We start from the raw sequence: 21961 nt of genomic DNA on the forward strand, positions 1-21961 counted from the left end.
TAGTTAACATCTGACACCATATATGACTACAATTTTTTTCTTGTGAAAACTTTTAATATCTGTTTTCCTAGTAACTTCCAAATATGCAATAGAGTATTATTAACTATAGTCATCAAAGTGTGAATGATATCCCCAGGACTAACTTATTTTATAACTAGAAATTTGTACTTTTTGACCCCCTGTACCCATTTTGTACCCCCTCCCACAGCTCCAATGCCTGGCAACCACCAATCTCTTCACTGTATCTATGAACTTATTTATTTATTTTTAGATTCCATGTAATGTTTTTTAGATTCAACCATATAAGCAATATTATATTCTATTTGTCTTTCTCTGTTTGACTTATTTCACTCAGCATAATACCTCGAGGTCCATCTATGTTGTTGTAAATGGCAAGATTTCATTCTTTTTTATGGCTGAATAGCATCTCATTGTATATATATATACTACCATTTCTTTATCCATTCAGCTATCAATGAACACCTGAATTATTTCCATATCTAGGCTATTGTAAATAATTCTGTAGTGAACATGGGGGTGCATATATCTTTTTGAGTTAGTGTTTTTGTTCTTTGACTACCCAGAAGTGAAATTGCTGGATCAAATGGTAGTTGTATTTTTTAATTTTTTAAAGAACCTCCATGCTGTTTTCCATAGCAGCTGTACCAATTTACATTTCCATTAAATCAAGATTTTCTTTTCTTCAGCAATATTTATTTCTAGTCTTTTAATAACTATTCTAATGGTGTGAGGTGATATCTCATTATGGTTTTGATCTGTATTTCCCTGATGATTGTGATATTGAGCAACTTTTCATGTACCTCTTGGCCATTTTATGTCTTTGAAAAATGTCTGTTCAGATCTTCTGCCTATATTTTAATTGTTTTTTTTTTTTTTTTTGCTATTGAGCTTTGTGAATTCTTTATATATTTTGGATATTTTTCCCATCATGTATATGATTTGCAAGTATTTTCTCCCATTCAGTGGGTTGCATGTGGTTTCCTTTACTGTGCAGAAGCTTTTCAGTTTGATACAGTCTCAGTTGTTTACTTTTGTTTTTGTTGCCTTTGATTTTGGTGACATATCCAAAAAATAATTGCCAAGGCCTATGTCAAGGAGCTACTGTCTATCTTTTCTTCTAGGAGCTTTATGGTTTTCGATCTTATGTTTGAGTCTCTAATGCATTTCAATTTATTTTTTGCATATGGTGTAAGCTAAAGGTCCAATTTTATTCTTTTTCACATGACCGCTCAGTTTCCTTAACATCATTATTGGAGAGACTATATCTGCCCATGTATATTCTGGTCTCTTTTGTTTAAATCCATGGATTTATTTCTGGGCTTTCTGTAGTGTTCCATTGATTGATGTATCTGGTTTTTTTTTTTTGCCAGTACCATACTGTTTTTATTACTATAGCTTTGTACTATAGTTTGAAATCAGGCATGTGATGCCTCCAGCTTTGTTCTTTCTTAAGATTGTTTTGGCTATTCAGTATCTTTTGTGGTTCCATACAAATTTTAGGAATTGTTTGTTAAATTTTCCAAACTTTTAACAATTAGCACCTAGGGCAAAGAGAATATTGTTCTGTGTATAATTCCAATGAGGTACAGAGAAAAGGGGCTTAAATTTTGAGTTTTATGTAAATAAGATATTTGTAACCCAGAGTTGGTTCATTTGTGGTTCTTATTTTTGAATGGGTCAACTATTTGTGGTGTGGAGAATGGCTGGGAGAGTAAGCTGGAGTACTCTGAAATTTTGTTTCATCTTCATTTTCTAATTTAGAGTATCAAACCTTCCTTCCGAGAGAACACCTCCCTTCAGTTTTTGATATTGAGAGGTTGGTGTGCCTCTTAGTGATGCCTTGGAAATAATAAGTTATTTCTGTTGAAATCTAGAGATTGAACCCAGTTCTGTTAGCAATCTCCCTAAACTAGGAGGGTGAAAGTGGGCTGTTTTTATGTTTTTTCCTTTAGTCCCCTTCTCTTCCACTGAAGAGGCCATGTAGTATAGTGGTTAATATTTCAGACTCTGCAGTTTGATTGCCTGTATTAAAACCTGGCTCTTATTCTTTTTAGGTGACTTGTAAAATAGTAATAGTACCTATTTGAGAAGGTTTGTTGAGAAAATTAAATGATTTGATACACAGTGCTCAGAACAGTGCCAACACATAGCAAAACAGTAAAAGCTTGATACCGGTAATTATAATAAGTTTTAGTATTTTTCTGTATAAATACTAATTCTATAGGAATACCTTCTGATTCTCATATGGTCTACTTATCCCTCTGAGTTTCACTGATGTCAAAGAGTCATTAGATTGACCTGTCAGGACAATGTTTACTTTTAGGGAAATTACTTTCCTCCTTGTCCTCTATTTTGGTCCTCTTTTCATACAGTATTGGCAGATATGTGTTCCATACTTGATAGTTTGGGGTTGAAAGCTGTCTTTTTGTTTATTGGAAGATGGGATTATCTTCTTCTGGTTTTTATGTTTTTTTGCTTTAATAGAGTTTTCGGGAAGGAGAGTATAGAACATATACCTTTACACTGCCATCTGCCAATACTTTTCTGATGCTCAGAGGTAACTTTTAATTTTTAAAAACGTTTTAGTACCATCAATCTCTAAGTAACATACTTATGATGCCACTTGCTGCTCTTTCATTTTTAGGTGTGATCTATTGTCTTCCTAATAGAACTGTGGAGGTGTGGCCCCTTCACAATTTATCCCCCACCCACACACAAGCACATTGCCTGCACTCACTCACCCCCAGTAAAATTAGTAGTAAAATTATTATTTATTGTTTACCTTATTGTGATGTTCTCGATGTTATTTATGGCTGAACTCTGTGGCATACTGTGTTTTCCCTTTTCTGTACACTTTTTTCTTTTCCCTGTAATTAATTGATTTATTTTATTTTTAAAAATTGGCAAAGTTTTACTAATTTATTATCACTCTTCTCCCAATACCTTCAGGTTCATCTCCTGGAAGAATTTTTTCAAAGAACCTTCCAACTTGATCTAATTTGGCCTGGTTGCTCCCTCGGCTTGCTGCAAAGTGTCATTTTAGGATTTCCCTTCACTGTCGTCTAGGAGATTCTCTTTACCTCTCTTTGTGTTGGAAAACTTGTTTTCTGGATTCCATATGTTTTGTGGTTTGATTCTTCATTTGGTAGAGCACATCTTCAAGTTGTTTTTTTTTAGAAGGCTGAATAGAAGATTTTTTCTCCAATTTTAATTTTTTTGGCTTTTTGCTTTTTTTCCTGGGAGATTTCCTCAACTTTACATTCACCCTCTGCTATTGAGTTTTTCATTTCTACTATCATATTTTTTTCCCAGTGCTCCTCTTTTTTGGTTTTCCGGTCTTTATTTGGCTGTATCTTGACCTTGTTTCATACATGCATGTGATATCATCCCTTAATGCTGATTATATTGAGTTTTGTTAAAGCATTTTTCTTTTGTCTTCACAGTCTGTTTCCTATGATGCTTTTTTCCCATTTGTGATTTGACCTTGAATTCGTATTAGAATCTTTCCTTAGTTGTCTGTTGATCCTTGGCTTTCTGTCATTCATGAGTAGGGCTCTAGAAAGTCAGTGGAAGCTTTGTGCATGTGGGTAGAACTTGCCGACTGTAAATTTTACCATAGGGTGATGTGGCTGTGCTGTTTCCGCTGGGAAGCTCTCCTATGTCTGTACCTTTAGGTCTTCTGAGTATAGAGTCCTTATCCAGTATTGTAGAGTCAGGTTGGTAAAGAGAGCTAAGTGGTCTTAACTTTGAGTATATACTTGTGCAGTTTTTCTCAAGCCTCCCTTTGCAGTATGGCACTCCTAGCCTCAACTGTTTGCAGCTTCTCCCAGTATAGACACCCTTTGTTTTATAGCCTTTAAAAAACCTCGAGTTTTCTCCCAGGGTTGGGGAGAGTTAGTCACCTAGCTATAGGGCATGGGAGAGAGGATTTGGAGAGTCTGTTTCTTAGACATGCAAACAATTCTTTTTTGCTCTAAGTCCTTGACCACCACTTTTAGAGATACCAGGAGCTACTGATTTCTTGAGCTGTTTAGAGGTTTTGCTGCATGAATTGGAAGTTACCAGGCTTCCTCCTTGTGGGAACTACCACTTGCTTATTTGCTTTTAAGTTTCCCAAAATTTGTCTCTCTTCTCTTGTCTTCTGTTTGCTTGAGAGTTAATACTTAATGACAACACCAGCAACACAAAAACTGATTTAATGGGATTTCAGGAAGGAACCAATGCCAATGTAAACACTGAACCCTCTGTCTTTAGCTGGAAGTCTACATAAAGAGAAGTTGTCTTAGTAGCTCTGTGAATTTTAATAGTTTAATTTGGGCAGGATTTCCCTTTGACAAGTGAATTATTAAAATAACAGCTAACTTTTAATCATGTGGCATGGAGTGGTGGAGCCTGCACTTGGAACCAGGGCACTTCCCTTCTAGTGTTGGCTTGTGACTTTGGGCAAGTCACTAAACTTTTCTAAACCTCAGCCTCTTAATTTGTATAATAAGTGAAACAGATGATGTCTAACATTCCTTTCAACTCAGATGGTATGCTTCTCTGTAAACTATTAATCTCTTCTATAAATCAGATAAGGGGATTTTATTTTCTGATGAATTCAACATGAAATGCTCTCCCTTGCTCTGCTGTTGAGACCTCATGGTTTTAGAACTGCAGATGAGCCACACGCCCTTATCCTCCTGGCTAGGAATTACACATTTGCATATGTCCTGTTTTCCAGGGCATAGATTGTTTCTCTTTTATAATCCGTTCTTGCAAATCGTCATATTCACCTTGCCTTGAAAATGTGTTGCACAAAGATAAAAAGATGATTTCCAGAGAAGTGATGGGTTGACAGTTTCTCAGGAAAAAAATGAGAGTACCAAAATTTTAATTTGAAATAAGGAAGACCAACTTAGATGCAAAAAAATCAAGAGCTTTTCCCAGACTTGTCAGTTTAGGATAGCTAATGGGTTGATTGGGTCCTTTTTTCAGCTGCTTATTGAGAGTCTGCCATAAACATTGAGAGTGGTATAAACAATTAGTGTTAAGAGCCCAGTCCCTTAAGATAGTGGCTCTCAAATCTACCTACACATTAAATCATGATGCCCTGGGCCCCACCTGAGATGAACTGAATAAAAATATCTGGGTATAGATCCTGGACGTCTGTATCTAAAAAAGTTTCCCTACGTGAATCTAAAGTGCGCGTAAAGATTGGGATCTGTATTTTTCAGGGCTGAAAGACCTCGGTGAATTAGAATATGTCTATCAGCTGCTGTAGAACATGGAAAACTATGACGAACTCTGTGATGAGTGATCAGAGATCAGGGTGTGAGATTGGAAGGTTTTTAATTAATTGGAGCCATCAGTACAGGCTTCATGGAAGAGCTGTTTTGAGCCAGTAGAGTTTTTATGGGTGATGAGAGGGGACTCCCGAGGCCAGAGATTGAACACCAACTATTTTGACTGTGTTTCGGGAGTGAAAAATGGAAGTAAAGGTCAGATTTAGGCTGCAGCCAGATTGTGGACTGTCTCCAGGGTCGAACTGAGTAGCTTGATGCTATCCTGCAGGGGGCAGAGAGGCTTTGAGGAGGCCCTCGGGATTGCTAATGAATGAAATGGTGTGAAGAAAGTAGTATCTTTGAAGTGGCTCCAATGGGAGTGAGGGTCTATCTTTCAATAAAACGAGGCAAGAGCCTGGGGAAAGGAAGGTCATTTGGAAAGCTACTATCATGTTCCAGATTGTAATGCTCTGAGTTGGGAAAAAGAATTAAAAAATAACAATAATAAATCATTATATAATGTTGTAATATGTAAGTTCTGTCCCACATCTCATTAAATCTCACAATAACCTGTGGTATTTACCTCCATATATTATAAATGAAGGAACTGACAGACACAGGCTAAGCTGTTGTAAAGTAACTTCACAGAAAATGGGGGGCCCGACTGGATGATGACATATCAGTCATGTGGAATTGAAAGGGAGCTTCGAGGTTTCAGGTTGGGTGTGAACGTGGTAGAATTCCTCAGTGGCCCCCTCAGTGTCAAGTCTCTGGCTGTGCTGTCAGGTAACCCCTTATTGTTCATGTGACTTCCATTGCCTCTCAGGTTTGATATGCAGTGACTTTTTATAAAGGTGTGGTGAAGGGAGGGGCAGATAGGGCTACTGTCAATTCAACTTGTCTCAAATACTCTTTAGGCCTTTTCTGCATTTCTTTGAACTTTCAGATAGTTGAATTCTGTTGAATTTTAGAAGGCTTAGTCTAGGGGTGGGTAGTTTGGATGTGGGATTCCAGATCTATAGGGCTGAGGGCCTTATCCGGATGGCTCTGCCCTGAGTAGGCTGGCGGTGACTGGTGGATTTCCCTTTCTCTTGTGGCTGACACAGGAACTGGAGGGAAGAGAGCTGTGAAGCATGTGAGTGTAGACATCAGAGAACATCCTCGTGGCTCTGGTGACGAGGGTGTTTGATCAAGATTACGTCCTTATCACAGCTGGAGAGTGAGCTGTTTCCACCGCTATGGTAATTCCTCTAGCTCATAAGTCTACCACATCTGTGTGCTTGTCCATTTTGTGTACCAGGATCCTGAGGCAATTTAAGTACCAGCCTAAACCAGCCATGCAGGTGATAAAATATCCTTTTCCATCTGAGATACTCATTTTCCTGCAATTAGATAGCAAAAGAGTGCTTTCAAGCAGAAAGCTGAGGGGTGCTGGGGAGTGAGTCATCATCATGGCATCCCCTGATGAGATTTTCTTATGAAGTGCCAGCATACGGAGGGACAGGATGACATTGGGGAGGGAGAAGGGGATGAGTTTTGTGCCCTGGGAGGTTTCAGTCCAGGTGTATGGAGTAACATTCATCAGCTCCCGCTGTGGAGAGGGTGAAATCTAGTTTGGCAATTTGGAATGACAACATCCTTGGAAAATTAAAATGTCACATTTTATTTCAACTGTTAATTTTCTTACTTTAGAATATTGGGATCTTCAATGGCAGGAGAAGGAGTGATCAGAAGACCGAGATGAATTTGAACACTATTCTAGAAGAGATTCTTATTAAAAGGTCACAGCAGAAAAAGAAGACATCACCCTTAAACTACAAGGAGAGACTTTTTGTGTTAACAGAGTCCATGCTAACCTACTATGAGGGTCGAGCAGAGGTAGGAGACAATCAAAATGTCCTTTGCTGCTTCTGTGTTGGTACTATTTTATAATACTGTCTCCCCATCCCCACCCCCAAATTTTATGGAATAAGCTTTAGGTTAATGAAGTTAAATTACCATATTAAGTATCAAATTCTTCAGCACATATGAACTGTCTACTATGTCGATCACTTTATATGAATATTTCTTTGTTGTTCATTGTAAGTGGAAATTAATTAAAACTGGTTAGTGATTTGATGTACCCAACACATTACTGAAGTTGACTTAAGGCAGAACTGTTCAACTTTTTTTTTTTGTGATAAGCAGCTGCTACAAAGTTCCTTTGATGGGAGCAGGTCACCAAACCTGGTCAGTGAGCATGTGGCATAAGGAGGGCAAGTTGGCAGCCACCTCCTGACTTTTCGGTTGATTTAGCTTCTGGTTCTACCTCTTGGGGAGGTGCATGAATGCATAGTCACCTAAGGCCTGCCGTTTTTCCTCCTAATATGTTGGGACTGCATCATATGGTACTGCAGATCCAGCCAAGCTTCTCCTGGCTAGCAACATTCCCGGGTTCCAGGGAACGGCTGGAGGCTGGGTTGCCCCTGCTGACTGCGTACTCTTGTCTAGTTGCTTACACTGGATTGTGGGTGATCTTAATGTTTGTTTTTATTTGATTTAATCCTACGTTTTTCTTTTAAGTGCCTTCCTCAGAAATTGATTTATTTGTTTTTGTTTTTGTTTTTTTACTCCCACTGATTTCTCTGTGTTTTCGTTCCCCCAGTTCAGAGAGAGTGGCACTGTCACTCACTGGTGGTCCTCAACTCTGTGAATTTCTGCTGTGGCTTGTCATTGCGACCTGTGGAATTCTGCAGGTTCATGTAACTTAAGATTGAGTACTTTATCCACTTTTCCTAAGTCCCCCAAATGCTGAAGACCCAAACTTCAAAAACTGTTTTAGTTGCAAAGCCTGACCTAAGGTGAAGCTATCTTTTGTCTTTATTTAGCCTACGCAAGTAGTATGAATTTTTTTTGCATTTGTGTGTGTGCAGAAATAATAATGTGTTTAAGTATGTGGGGTTGTCCCAGTATCTGCTGGGTGTGTTAGGTAATAAATGGCACATATAAATGGTACTGTATTCCATTTATTAAATCTGAACAATTCAGAATTCCAAAAGGGTTTCAGATATGAGTTATTCAAACATCTAAAATAGATTTTTAAGGGGACACATTAACAAATTTTTGCTCTATGGAAATGGTTTGTTAAAATTTGAATCTAATAGAATACATCTAAGAAAATAATAGAAATATAACAGTGAAAATGGTAAAATGTGGTACTTCAGTAACCAAAAAAGCTTCAGAAACCTACATTACTGCTTAGAAATATGAACTGATACTATCAAAATACGCACAATTGTTAAGTCACTTTGAAGATGATAAATATACAAACTTTAAAGTGCTCTAATTGTTTTAGCCTAAGCAGAATAAAAAGAACAGTAGAATCCCTCTTACTTTATAGTATCTGACCCACTTTCTTGCCAATGAGCAGCCTCAGCCACCATGAGAACCAGAAAGGACAGAATGAGGAGGTTGTCACAACAGGGGTAAACCTATCCTCTGACACTTAGCGTCAACATTCATCTCCTTTCAGCTGGGCATTTTGATCCCTCCTGGACTTTTTTCTGAGGGACTGGTGTTTCGTTAGCATACTTATGACCTTCAGCTTGAAACAGGGTCACAGATGTGTTTGTCTCTCAGTTAAAAATAAATAGATGCCCATATTAAAAAGTGAGAAAGTTGGTAATTAGAAATTCTGGTTTTGCAAAAGCTTTTATTTCAGTATTCCATTAGGTGTGGAATTTCAAAGAGAAAATCTTTGTAATACAAATTAGATGACTTAAAGTATTTCTGCTTCTAATCCTGACTTTTATTTTGTCTTTCCTATTTTTCTGTACTATTTTTCAAGTTCTAGTTGTAGTAACCTCAACTAAAAGCATTTTTCAGATATTCAGAATTAGGCCAACAACTTCATCATTTCTAGCCATGTTTCAAGAGAAAGAGAGAATGACTGTGTAGGGTTAACTTTGAGCCAGTGTCAGACATTTATTACTTTGGTTGACTTGGCTTTAAGGCCATAGTGGGAGGGTCCAAGATGATTTCAGTTAATTCCGTAGGATGCATATTGTATAGCAGTTTGTTTAGGTAATGTCACCATTTCTCTTTCCTTCGTGGCTTTTCATGTTCTCATCCCATGTGTTTACAGACATCAGCTGACCTATTTTTTTTTAATATAAAGATTTAATTGTTAAAAAAAAAAGTTAGGAATTTTAAGGTAAGGATCTCAATTCTTAAAAAAAAAATTCTGGCAACACTGGGCTGAATTCCTGCATGACAATGTTTTGCCTGGCTTCTAGCTAAACGCTGTAGCACCTGCTTGTTGTGTTTCTTCCTTGTTTGGGTTAATGTGCTCAGTTCCCTGTTTTCCACTGATAAATGTTCTGGTTTCCTTCTCTCAAGCCCTAGAAGCTGTGAGTCCCAAATGGGCTGTGACATTGGTAACCCATGAAAATCAACACATATTTTAAAAATAATATTTTGTTATAGATGTAAAACTCCAAAAGTGGATTAGAAAAACCATGGGGGCCATTCAGGGATTAAAATACATAGCCCTGGAGATAATTTGCTTTAGTTGTTCATAGTTCTACAAAAAACAAACAAACAAAAACTGTGTAGGCTGTTAATTGAGGTAGTACCTATGCTGCATGGCAATTAAATGCCACTAATGCTTCATTGAAACTCTCAGTTAATCATGTGAGCCAGACATCTGTCCTCTCCTGGTTCCCTGAACCCTAGCTCCCACAACACGATGGCAATAAGCTTTTATTGAAAATCTTCTTATTAAGTGAGGTTTATTGGGCTTTTTGAAGTACGCTAAGGAATTCTGTTCTAGATGCTAAGAAATTTAGGCTAGCCATTTCTTCCATGTCTGATACTGGCATGCTTGTGTTTCAGTTTCTGCTGTGGACCATTCTTTGGCTTGTCCTCGTTGCTCTGATTGCTCTCAGTTAACTCATATTTATGCATATTCTAGAGAATTGGTAAGAGATCTTCCTGGCAGTTTATATTGTTTGATTGTACTCATGATTTTAACATAGAACAAAAGACTCTGGGTTTCCTAAGCAATCTTGCTTTCTGGTCAGGGAGATAATGATGCTGCGTCAGACCACCTGACATTTCAGTGGTGGCTCTATGAGGTAGTGAGATGGAGGGCAGGGAAGAGCAGGGCTGGTATTTAATCAGGAAAAAGGCCTTTTAAATAACGATGAGAAAAAAAGAAGTAGAGAGATTTGTATATGTTCAGATGCTGAATAAAAAAAATTTCAAGTAGTTCGTAAGTCTGCAATTATCGTTAACTAAGAAATCAGGAACTTTTTATAAATGGACTTGGGTGCCACTCATTGGTTGGTTCGTTGTCTGTAGCTGCTCTAGTATGGAAACTGAGAACTAGTTGATGAAGTTGAAGAGCCGGGAGACTCATCGTGTCAGGGATCCCCACAGCCACCCCTAGCTGCGGTGGCTCACAGGCACACAGCCGAGCTTGCAGCTCTCATTCAGTGCAGTGGATGGAGGCAAAGCAAGATGAGCCAACGGGAAAGGCAAGTGGGCAGATCTGGAGGAAACCGGGCACAAGCCTGCAAACGGCCTTTCTCAGTGGAGTCACAAAGAGTGCCCATGATTCCTCGAGTGTCTGATTGTGAAATGTTGTGAAATGTTGTCTACCAGGGAAGCTCGCTGGAGACTCAGTGCCCAAGGCTTTTGTTGGAGGTTGATCATGTGGGTACCCCCGTCTGGCATGCACCCAAATCCAGATTCCAGAAGGAAAGCAGGTGTTCGGCATAAAGCATATAGTTTTTGCCAAACAGTTTGGGCACAATGAGCTATTCTTCTTAGTTCTGGGAATGGTAGGACCCTCCCAAAGACCAAGTTCCCAGATGCCAGCCAAGGGCCAACCTAAGTAGGCCTTTCTCAGGATAGCTGTCCCTTAGGCCTATTTTGTTAACTCTTTTCCCCACATTAGTAGTAATATTGATACTAATAAGTGAGTACCAAATATAGGCCAGGTACTGTGCTAAGTACTTTACATGCATTATTTACTTTATTCCTCAAAACAATGCTCTATTAAATCTTATGAGTCTCCCCTCCCCCTTTTATCCATCAAAAACGTGTTGAGTGCCTAGTAGACATCTACTCATCTTTTCTGACTTAGCTCAATCCCCACCTTTTCTGAAACCTCTCCTGTTTCCCTCCCACCATAGGATCCCCACTTAACCTCAGCCCTCTGTGCTCCAATACATATTTTTTTTTGTGGCATTTCATTGCCTGACCTTATTTACATATCTGTGTCCCCAATTGGTCTTTAAGCTCCTTGAGGGCAGGGTTCATAGCTTGTCCATCTTTACATTTCCACGGGCCTTGTGCAGAGTTGAGTACTCAGTGCAGGTTGGATGCTTGGATGGATCAAAGGGTAGAATGTAGGGAGACCTAACCCTGTAGAAGCAGGCAGGCAAGTTAATCCCAAATGTACATCATGAACAACCAGGAAGGTCGTCACACTGCTAATAAGTACAAGAGACAGGCTTTGAGCCTTGATAAGAGCGTTACTAACTCTAAGTTCAGTGCCTTTTCTGTAATGGCACTGGTGCCTCCCTTATTATTTTATTCTGGTTGTACTGAAATCAAGCGTTCTTTGTAATTGATTGCTTGAAATTTTAATCTTTTACTCAGGTTGACTGTCAGGATGATAGAGTAGTCAGTTATGAGAACAGTGTCTCCTCAATACCCTGGACAACTTCCCTTATTTCTTTAGGTTCTTCTGGGTCATATAAGGTTTTCTTGACTAGTCCTGGGAACCTGGAAACTCTTAGTGATATAGGGATGAGACCCTGTGAAGGTTCTGAGATGATCTGATGTTTTTCTTTTTGTTGCATCTTTAGACTAGGTGGACCTCCCAGTGGGAAGCATTGGTTTATGCAGCCTTTCTAATCACCAGCAGAAGACTTTTCTATCTTTCAGCACTTCCTTAGATTCTGGGGAGTATATGGGAGTGCAAAAAATAGTTTCTTTTACTCTATCACAGGGAGAGTGGAAGCATTTCCATCTGACTTTAGAGGTTACCAGAAAGTTGACTAGTTTGTGAAAAGTCAGCTCTAAATAAATACTCCACAGATGATGCAGTGTTTAGCGTACTAGGGGAGTTTTCTGGAGCTGAAAATTCTCAACTGTATTATCCCATGAAAATTCGCTCTCTTCTTGGTAGTTGAGGTTCCTTGTTTCTGAAATAAGGTGGTGTCAACTTCCTGTCTGTGTCTCAATTTCCTTTCTTGTGTCTCTTCTCCCACTCCTGATTCATATCTGTTTTCTTCTGTGCTGGATCTGATCTTACTCACCATTAATCACTTAAAAAGGCCAGATGTAGTCTAAAGTCCCGGAGTCTGACTTACTCCCTTAATGCCAAATTGTCCATTTTCATTTAATAATTAGTTTGTTTTTCTCTAGGAAGCAGAAACCTACTTAAGACAAAAGATGGGGAAGAATACTTTTCCCTCCAACCACACTCCTAAACAATTTTTTGTAACATTTTATGTTGCTATAATTTCAAACTTACAGAAAAGTTGCAAGAATAGGACAAGTAACACTTAAGAAAGCTTTACTCATATTCACAAATTGCCTATGATTGCCCCATTTGCTTTGTTATCCTCTTGGTCTCTGTTTCCATCTCTTTCTCTTTATGTGCATTTTGTTTTCTGAACCATTTGAGAGTAAGTTGTAGGCATTGCTCCTTTTACCACTGAATAGGTCTTTGTGTGTTGTCTAGGAATAAGACCATTCTCTCTTATAATCACAGTACAAATATCAAAATTAAAACATTTAACACTGATAAAATGCTATTATTGAATCCAGTATCCATAGTCCAATTTCAATCATTGTTCCATTGATGTCTTTATAGCTGTTCCTCGACTTCCTCCCCTTGCCAAGTCCATGATCTAATCCCTGGTCACACACTGCGTATAGTTTGTCAAGACATTAAGTTTTTAAATGTCTATGGTGAAAGGAAGAGAAATGTATGGAAGGAATGCTGTCCTTTGTTACATACTATAAAATGTCACTATATCATGATACTCTGTGATTGTTCACAAACATAAAACCAGATTTAAAAATCAGTGTAGTGTATTCTCCTCACATGCTTATGGTCAATCCTAGGAGCTGAAGATACCCCTCCCACTAAAGAAACTTTTAATCTGGTCCATTAGGATAAGTAAAAACCACTTATTCCTATTTCCATTTCTCTCTCTTCCTACCCAGTTTTAACTTTTTATTCTTCTGTATTAAACAGTTGTTATGTATATAAAGCACTTTATAGAGAAGAATACAGTATCAGTAACTCCTAGTAAATGAAAAGGGAGTTTAATCAAAGGTTTGGTTCTTATGCTACTTAAAAGTAGAAATCAGAAAAAAGATTCTAGATCTTCAAAAACACTTTTAGATCTGGCTATGGATTGTTGTGGTTTATTCATTGATTATTTGTATCATGATGAGAGGGACAAAGACTCTAAGGAAAAATCACTGTTTTTTTTTGGAAGTGGTGTTACCTAGTTTACTTTTTTTCATAAAGCTTAGTTCTCAGCAATTTTTAGTGCTATGGAAAGACAAATTTCCATCAGTTTTATTTAGCATTATTTTCGCTTAGTATATTCAAAAGACTGTGCCACTGGCACTGAAGACAATTATGAAAAGAACATTCTCAGAATGCTAGGGAAATGGCATTAGAGTTGAAATAAACATATTATTTCTCCCACCGCTCTTTTCCCATTTGCCTGTCTTGAAAGAAACTTGGCTTAATTGGAAATGTGTGTAACTGGTTGCAATTTTTTAATAAAGAACTGTATTTGAATCATGATTTTTGTAACTTGAGCTTTATTTCTCTCTGTTGCATTGTGAACTACTGGGCTGGGAACTCTGAGAAATCTTTGAAGCTACTTCTGTAATTACTAGTTTATGCTAAGTGTTTGTTGATGAGGATGGGTACGATAGCACTACCCTGAAGGAGAGTTAAAAAAGAGACCAAATTATATGAATGGAGGAAGCTTTGGTGGCAAAAGTATAGTTATATAGGTATATCTGGGGGAGAGATGGCTGTTGGGAAGGTGTTGAGGAAGGCCTCTGCTCGGTCACGGGCTGGCATCAGCAGTGTTGGGCAGAGAGAGCCTGCTCCATACAGAGGGAACAGCATATGCAAAGGCCCTCAGGTGTAAAGGAGCTTGTGTTTGTGGAAGTGTTCTGTTTTAGACCTACGTAGATTTCTGTTACTGATGATCACCCATGCAAAGAGATACTTGATTTTTAGTAATAAAGAAGAATCATATAATTGTAGAGCTTGAAGGAACTTCAAAGAATGACCCCAGTTTTTTCACTTGTGGAAACTGAGGACAAGGATGTGATTTGCTCGGGGCTACCCAGTAAGCTGGTTGTTAAGCAAGGACCAAAACTTAGATCTAAATGTACCTGGATCGGCTTCTGACTATGCTGCCTTAGCTCTGGAAAGGATGTGATTGGGTTTGTCCAGTAGGCTAGGGAACTCACACTGCTTACATTTATGTTGTTGACAGAATGGACACTAGCTTGTGACTGTTCAGATACCCTTGCTTAAAAATCCTTGTCACGGTCTGTCTTTGAAGTTTTGCTTTTGCTGTGCCTGACAGTTCTCATCCAAGTCCCATTTCAAGTCCTCTTAAGCAGGAAACCTTGTGTCCTTCCCCCAGGTTATAAATCCCTTGCCCTTTTTAAATTACTGGTAAATTAATATATTTTATTATTATTGCATTTTTTTTTACCAACTACATAGTAATCTCCTTAAGTGCAGAGGTTTTTGCCTCATAATTTGAATATATCATGTAATACCTTGTACTCATTAAGTTCCAAAAAAAGTTTTTATTGGTAATAATTACAGGGGTAATGATCAGTTGATCAGTGTTTTAAAGAAGCAAAAAGATCTTTAGAGACATTGTGATTATTTCCCATGCAATTTTCTAACATTTTAGTTTTGGAGGAGATGCATTATTTAAATTTAGAAACAAAACTATGTTCTTATTTGGTATTTATTAGTATTAATCTTTCCCTGGAACTAAAATGTGATGTTGTTATAAACAACCAGAGTATGAACTGCCGGTTTGAGAAAGTGAAACTACATTTTGAGTTGTTTCTAAAACTATTTAGGACACACTACTCTTAGTTACTGGTTGATACCAGTCAGGTATATGTAGAGAATTATCTGCAGAAGGGGGCTCAGAAACACCTGTGTTATTCAACAACTAATTCTATGACTCTTTTAGGAGAACTGCCATTATTAGCCTTTGGGTTTTGTGACTGTATTATACATCTGAGATAAATTTCAAAGTTTGATGATTACTAGTTCATATAATTAAAACACTGTTACGGTCTTCTTACCAAAGCTCTTCAGTCACCTTTTTTATTTTTAATCTTAGAGAACTGCCTATAATATTTGCATGATTCCACATTGGTAAACACCTGAAACAAACAATTGCACAAAATTTTCGTTTTTGCTTGTTAGATAAAATTAAATGAATAAGTAAGAGACAAATGAAATCTCTAGTGATTTTTGATAGAGTGTGGGAAAGGAATCACCTCTCCCCATTGTCCTAGTTGTATGAAGAAACTTTTTTCCATTCTATCTTTATTCCAAGTAATAAATAAGTATAATTGCTTCTTAATTTTAATTAAGAATAGGTATAATTCTTAATTACACAGATAGGTGTAATTCCCTACTCATGAGATTGTAATATTAAATTTCACTCTTTTTAGAGGAATGTATAAATTATATGATTACATATTTATGTTATATAAAATTATATATTTATAAGCTATATGTAATTACATATTCATAAGATACATAACATAATTAAACAGAATTATGTATTTAAAATGTGCTTATTAAATATAATTCATATATTAATATGTAATATATATGCATATAATATTCTATTTTCTGGCAGGAGACTCCATGTACTTTCATTTGTTATATGGAACTGCACTCATTTGTTTTAGTTTCTTTATCATTTGTACAACAAAGATTCAGTGACTATGTACAGCATCCTAGGAGAGAGAAATTAAAATGATTCTGGCTTCATTAAGCTTACAGTCTGATTAAGTTATGGTCCTATTATTATGGATTCCTAATGGCAGACCGTCTTACGCTGGATTCTTCTTCACTGTGCTGTGAAGGTGGCCTCTTGAGACCTGGAGCTCTTATCCTTGTATGCCACTGCTATTTTCACTTGTCTGTGCACTTCTGGATTCATGGGGCTCAAACCTCATTGGCCCTTGGGTTTCCAGGTGTAATATGGGGTGGTTACACCTACAGGATTTCAAGGTTTCCTTTTATTCTTAAATTTTATATAGTATACATTTCACAAAAGTACAGAGGTTTTGCATACGTACTTGGAATGCTCTGTTCTCCATAGCATCTCTGTAAAGTCTATCTGTAGATAACCAGAAAATGTGTCCACCATCTATTTTTCAAGTGAAGAAATGGGGAGACAGCTAATTCAGGTTCCTTCTCAGAGGTGACATTCCATTTGACTAGGTGAATCAAGATGTCTTATCTTTCTGGCTAGTGTGCTGTTAAACCACATTGTGCTACTTCTCACAGAGGGGAACTTCCTTAAACAGTGACTTCACTGACCACCTCTATACATGTTTCCTTCCCCCTCCCCTTCTTTGGCTTTATATATCAGTTCTTTTAACAGTTCTTTCAACAGTTGTTGATTTGTGTTTTTCTCCTCACTGCACCCCTATTAGGTGGTGGGAACCCCCCGCATGTTAGTAAATTAGAACTGTATAGAAAAAAGACCCACAGAAAGAAAATACTTCTGTGAATGTTTACATAAAAGAAGTTGAAAAGGAATATATTAGGTGGTAACTCTTAAGTACTTTAAAGGGGGTTTAGATAAATAGTTCATTTTATAAATACTTTAAGTGATTCTTCACAGGAAAAAACTCACAAATTAACTCAATTAAAGATGAATTTATTCACATTCATAGTCTATCCCAACAGAGAACAATGTCACAGATGAAAAAGACCCCCATAAAATCTGTGATTTATTAGTAAGTTAGTTGAATAGTTTCTAAAATAGTAAAGTAAGCTGAGTTTTTGGTTAATTCAGTCTCAACTAGGATTGATCATACTACAATACCAAAATAAATGGTAAAGATTTGAATTTTCTTGGAAAAACATGAATAGACTGATACTGAAGATCAAATGTATAATTTAGAATTATTATTATTTTTTAAAACAGGGTCATTCCTTTATTTTCAGACATCACACTTAATCACCTTCTAAGGATATGTGTTATGATTCACATATCTGCAGGAAACAAAAACCAACCACCATTAGATGAAATAGTGCCTTTCTGGAGGTTCTAGAATGAGTTTACCAGCAATTTTTTGTTCCTTACAGGGAACTTCAATTGTGCTCTAAGGACCATTTCTGAGTTAATAGAATTTCTATGCAATAAAGAATGAGAGATTAAGAATATGGATTCTGGAGCCAGATTACTGGGTTCAAATCCTAAATTTCTTATTTCTTAGCTGTGTGACATAGGACAAATTACTTAGTCTCTCTTCACCTCATTTTTCTCATTTTTAAACTGTGGAGAATATAACCACTACTTCCTGCATAGGTTTTGTGAGGAGTGAATGGGCCACTGAATATGAAGTGGTTAGGACAGTTCCTGGTGTAGTGTAAGGGCCAGGTAAGTATCAGCCGCTCTTATTATGGTTGTAGGCATGAGGGGGGTTGCAGTGTCTCCCACTTCTGTCTCTTGTGTAACATGTTTCAGAGTTTCTGCTCTTGTGTCTGTCTTTTCCCAGATGTAGACCTTTTCACAATAAGCATAATTGTATCATTTTCCAAGTATTTCACTACTCGCAGGTGATTCACTCTTTAAATCAATCTCTGTTGCTTGCAGTTGGTTATATTTTGGAGTTCTTGTAACCAGTGAAATGCATCCCTCAGGGAAGGACAATTTCGTATTCCTGGCATCTCTGAGCCTGTGTTGGTGGAACTCTCTTAGGGGGCCATCTGATCTGGGTATTTTTCTCTGAATGTTTGTCACATGACAGGATGACCGTTGTGATAAATGTAGTGTTGCTTCAGTTTTACATTTTCAAACACCAGAGGTGGATTGACCGTTAAGTTAAAGAAAATTAAGCATTAGAGCCTTTCAGTTCCATAGCTTTTTCCAAGGCCGCTGGAAAAGCCCTAGCAATTTGTGTTCATCATTTTGTGCTTAAAAAAAGAGAGAGCCTTCTCCTCAAAGTGTATAAGCTTCAGGCCACTCAAAACTGGATCTGCCTCTGTGTAGTGCATGTCAGATTTTATTTGTTCAAATATCTGACAATATCTACAAATTCTACCAGTGACATTCCCCCAAACATCTCCACTGCAAAACATCTAGAAAAAAAGCACCTTTATAACTGGTTTATGTTAAAAGTCTTCCTTTCAAGAACAAAGTTGCATATGTCTACTTTAATCCATTAAAGTTATTTCCCTTTAATAGTTAGAGTTGCTTTCTAAATCCCATATTATCTTGTTAAGTGTATTCCTAAGTATATTTTATGGTTATAGTTACTCTTGTGAATAGCTTTTCATGATATGTTTGTTGTAATTACTATGATATGCAATCAAAGCTATTAATTTATATAAATCTATTTTATAACCAACCAGTATATTATGCTATTTCTAAATAGGACATAAGCACATAATTTTCTATTACCAACTTTGCTACAAAAGGTTTATTTTCTTCTAAACCTAACCCAAATTATGTGAAGGGAACAATTTAGAAAAAAGTTAAGAAAAATAAAGCATTTTAAATCTTAAACAGGAATATTCAAAAGGGTGGGACAAATCTTTCTTTGCTGAGAAAGTTGTTAACTGTGTGCTAGAGGGAGGTATATGATACAAGAACACATATAACCAATAACATTAAACTTTGTGAATTGACTGAAATATAAAATTTAGGAGTAGAGAAACCTAGATATATAATTCATTACTGCTACCAATTGGTGGGGTTAATAGGATTCAAACTCAGGCCATGTGACTTGGAAGGCCCCCCCCCGCACCTCCTTGGTGTTTCTACCCTAATTTCCTAGCCCAAGATAAATATTTTTTACTTGAATCAATTAATTTGTGAAAATATTTTAAGGGCCTATTTTGTGGCAGATACTGTTTTAGGCCCTGGGGGCACAAGCATATATGTAAAGCAAATGTCCTGCCTTGTGAAACTTACATTCTAGAGGAGACAGACAGACAGCATACAGATACACCAATAACTGTCTCCCTGCCATGAAGAAGAGTAAAGCAGGGTGGCAGGGAGGGGTCCTTGGGTGCTTGTGTTTTGTTTTTTGTAGGTGGTCAGAGAGCTTAGGGAGAGCCAGGCAGGCCACGTGAAAGCCTGGGGGAAGGGCAGTCCAGCAGAGAAAGCCAGGAATGCAAGGCTCTGAGAGGGCAGGGGGTGCTTCTTTGTTGAAGGAACAGCAGAGAGGCGGAGGTGCTGGGGTGGAATGGGGTTGGGTGTGGAAGAGGAGGAGGCTGGAGACCCAGGCAAGATGATGCATGGGTGGCTTTGTGGGCCTCAGAGAAAACTTGGATTTTTTTCTTTTTTAAGGTAATAGGAAATTTTGAAGGTTTATGAGTGGGGAGTGACGAAGTTTGGCTCTTATCATATTCATGCACATCAAGACGCTGGGGCAGAGTGGAACATTGAATTGACAAGGTTTAAGGCTTAATTCTAGCTGTACTAGACATAGTGACCTTGGGGAAGTTATTTACACAGTCAGTGCCTCAGTTTCCACCCTAAAATGAAGAGATTGGATAAGCAATCACTAGAATCTCTTTCAATCACCAAATATGATTCCCAGATCTTAACATAGTTATTCAACGTTCACATATACTGGCTGTGATTGTTGGCCATGTAGAGTAGAAGAGGGGGCCTGCCTTCCCAACTCTCTGCTCAGATTTTGGACCTTCCCTGTTCCAAACCCTGAGCCTCACCCCTGCGTCTGGGTGACCAAGTTCTGGAGTGTGTGTGTGTACTGGTGTTTCACTGTTTTATGAACCTGTATTTCTTTGGTTTCTAAAGAGGATGAGCAAATCTTCATATTTTCACTGTCCATGCATTTACTGTGTTGACTTGCCCACTTAGATATTTTTCCTCTGTTCTATTAGGTTTTCTGCTTTTTCTTATTTATTTCTATAAGAAATAAAATGCATATTCTGAATCAAACCCATTGTATATGCTTTGCAAATACTTGTTATACTTCATGGCTTATCTTTTCTACTCAATGATATCTTTTTTATTACTGTAGGAAAATACACATTATTTGCCACTGTAACCGTTTTAAAGTGTACATTTCAGTGGTATTAAGTACATTCATTCATAATGTTGTGCAATAATTGCCATTATTTAGTCACAGAACTTTTTATCATGCCAACCTATGTTCACTTGAGAAGAATGTGTATTCTGCTGCTTTTGGATAGGATGTTCTATAAATATATTAAGTCCATCATGTTTATAACATGTTGTTTGAGGCTGATGTTTCCTTATTGATTTTCTGTCTGGATGATCTATCCATTGATGTAAGTGGGGTATTGAAGTCCCCTACTATTATTGTATTACTGTCTATTTTCAAGGTTTGTTAATATTTGCTTTATATATTTAGGTATTCTTATGTTAGATGCATTAATATTTACAAATGTTATATCTTCTTGTTGAATTGACGCCTTTATCATTATATACTATTCTTTTTTTTCTCTTATGATGGTCTTGTTTTAAAGTCTATTTTGTCTGATATAAGGGTAGCTACCCATCTTCTTTTTGTTTCTGTTTGAATGGAATTTTTTTTCCCATCCCCTCAGTTAATCTGTGTGTGTTCTTACATCTAAAATGAGTTTCTTCTAGACATGTATAGATTGGTCTTGCTATTTTAAATCAATTTAGCCACTCCATGTCTTTTGATTGGAGAATTTAGTCTTTTTACATTGAAAGTAATTATTGATAGGTGTATACTTACTGCCATTGTTGTTTTCTGGCTGTTTTCGTAGTTCTGTTTCTTCTTTTCTTGCTCTCTTTATGGTTTGATGATTTTCTTTAGTGGTATGCTTATATTTTTTCCTTTTTATCTTTTGTGTATCAAAACTCTTTGCTTTGTGGTTAACATGAGGCTTAGCATACAACTTATGTCTATAATAGTCTCTTTTAAGTTGATAACAACTCAAGTTGGATTGCATTCTAAAACTCAACATTTTACTCTACTCTCCCTCTGTACTTTGTTTTTGATGTAACATTTTACATCTCTTTATCTTGTGTATCCCTTAACTAATAATTCTAATCTTTTTTTTACTACTCTTGTCTTTTAATCTTTGTGCTATTTTTTAGTACTCTTGTCTTTTAATCTTTATGCTGGCTTTACATGTGCTTAATTACTATTTCTTTTACTATATATTTACCTTTCCAGTAAAATTTATTCTTTCATATGTTTTCTTATTTCTAATTAGCACATTTTTAGTTTAAAGAAGTCTCTCTTTAACAGTTCTTATAAGGTTGGTTTAATGGTGATGAGTGCCTTTAGATTTTGCTAAAGTCTGGAAAACTGTTTATCTCTCCTTTAATTCTGAGTGGTAGCTTTGCCAGGTAGAGAATTCTTACTTGGAAGTTTTCACCTTTCAGCATGCTGAATAT

The 21961-nt window shown here is 37.1% G+C and overlaps 1 protein-coding gene across 14 annotated transcripts in view; it reads left to right on the forward strand.

Moving 5' to 3' along the window:
- The window catches only part of TEC (tec protein tyrosine kinase), a 147008-nt gene that overhangs the window by 51827 nt on the left and 73220 nt on the right, over positions 1-21961 (forward strand). For 6 of the 14 annotated variants that reach the window (XM_073237647.1, XM_073237648.1, XM_073237650.1 and 3 more), the window contains 2 exons: positions 6392-6526; positions 6978-7163. In XM_073237647.1, the coding sequence (XP_073093748.1) occupies positions 6524-6526; positions 6978-7163 (189 nt within the window). In that variant the 5' untranslated portion in view covers positions 6392-6523. Of the gene's footprint in view, positions 1-6391; positions 6527-6554; positions 6629-6977; positions 7164-21961 lie in introns of those variants that run through there. The other 8 variants (XM_073237652.1, XM_073237651.1, XM_073237653.1 and 5 more) reach the window with 2 other exon arrangements.

The sequence above is a fragment of the Manis javanica genome, chromosome 5 (genome assembly GCF_040802235.1).
Source record: "Manis javanica isolate MJ-LG chromosome 5, MJ_LKY, whole genome shotgun sequence".
Taxonomy (NCBI): domain Eukaryota; kingdom Metazoa; phylum Chordata; class Mammalia; order Pholidota; family Manidae; genus Manis; species Manis javanica.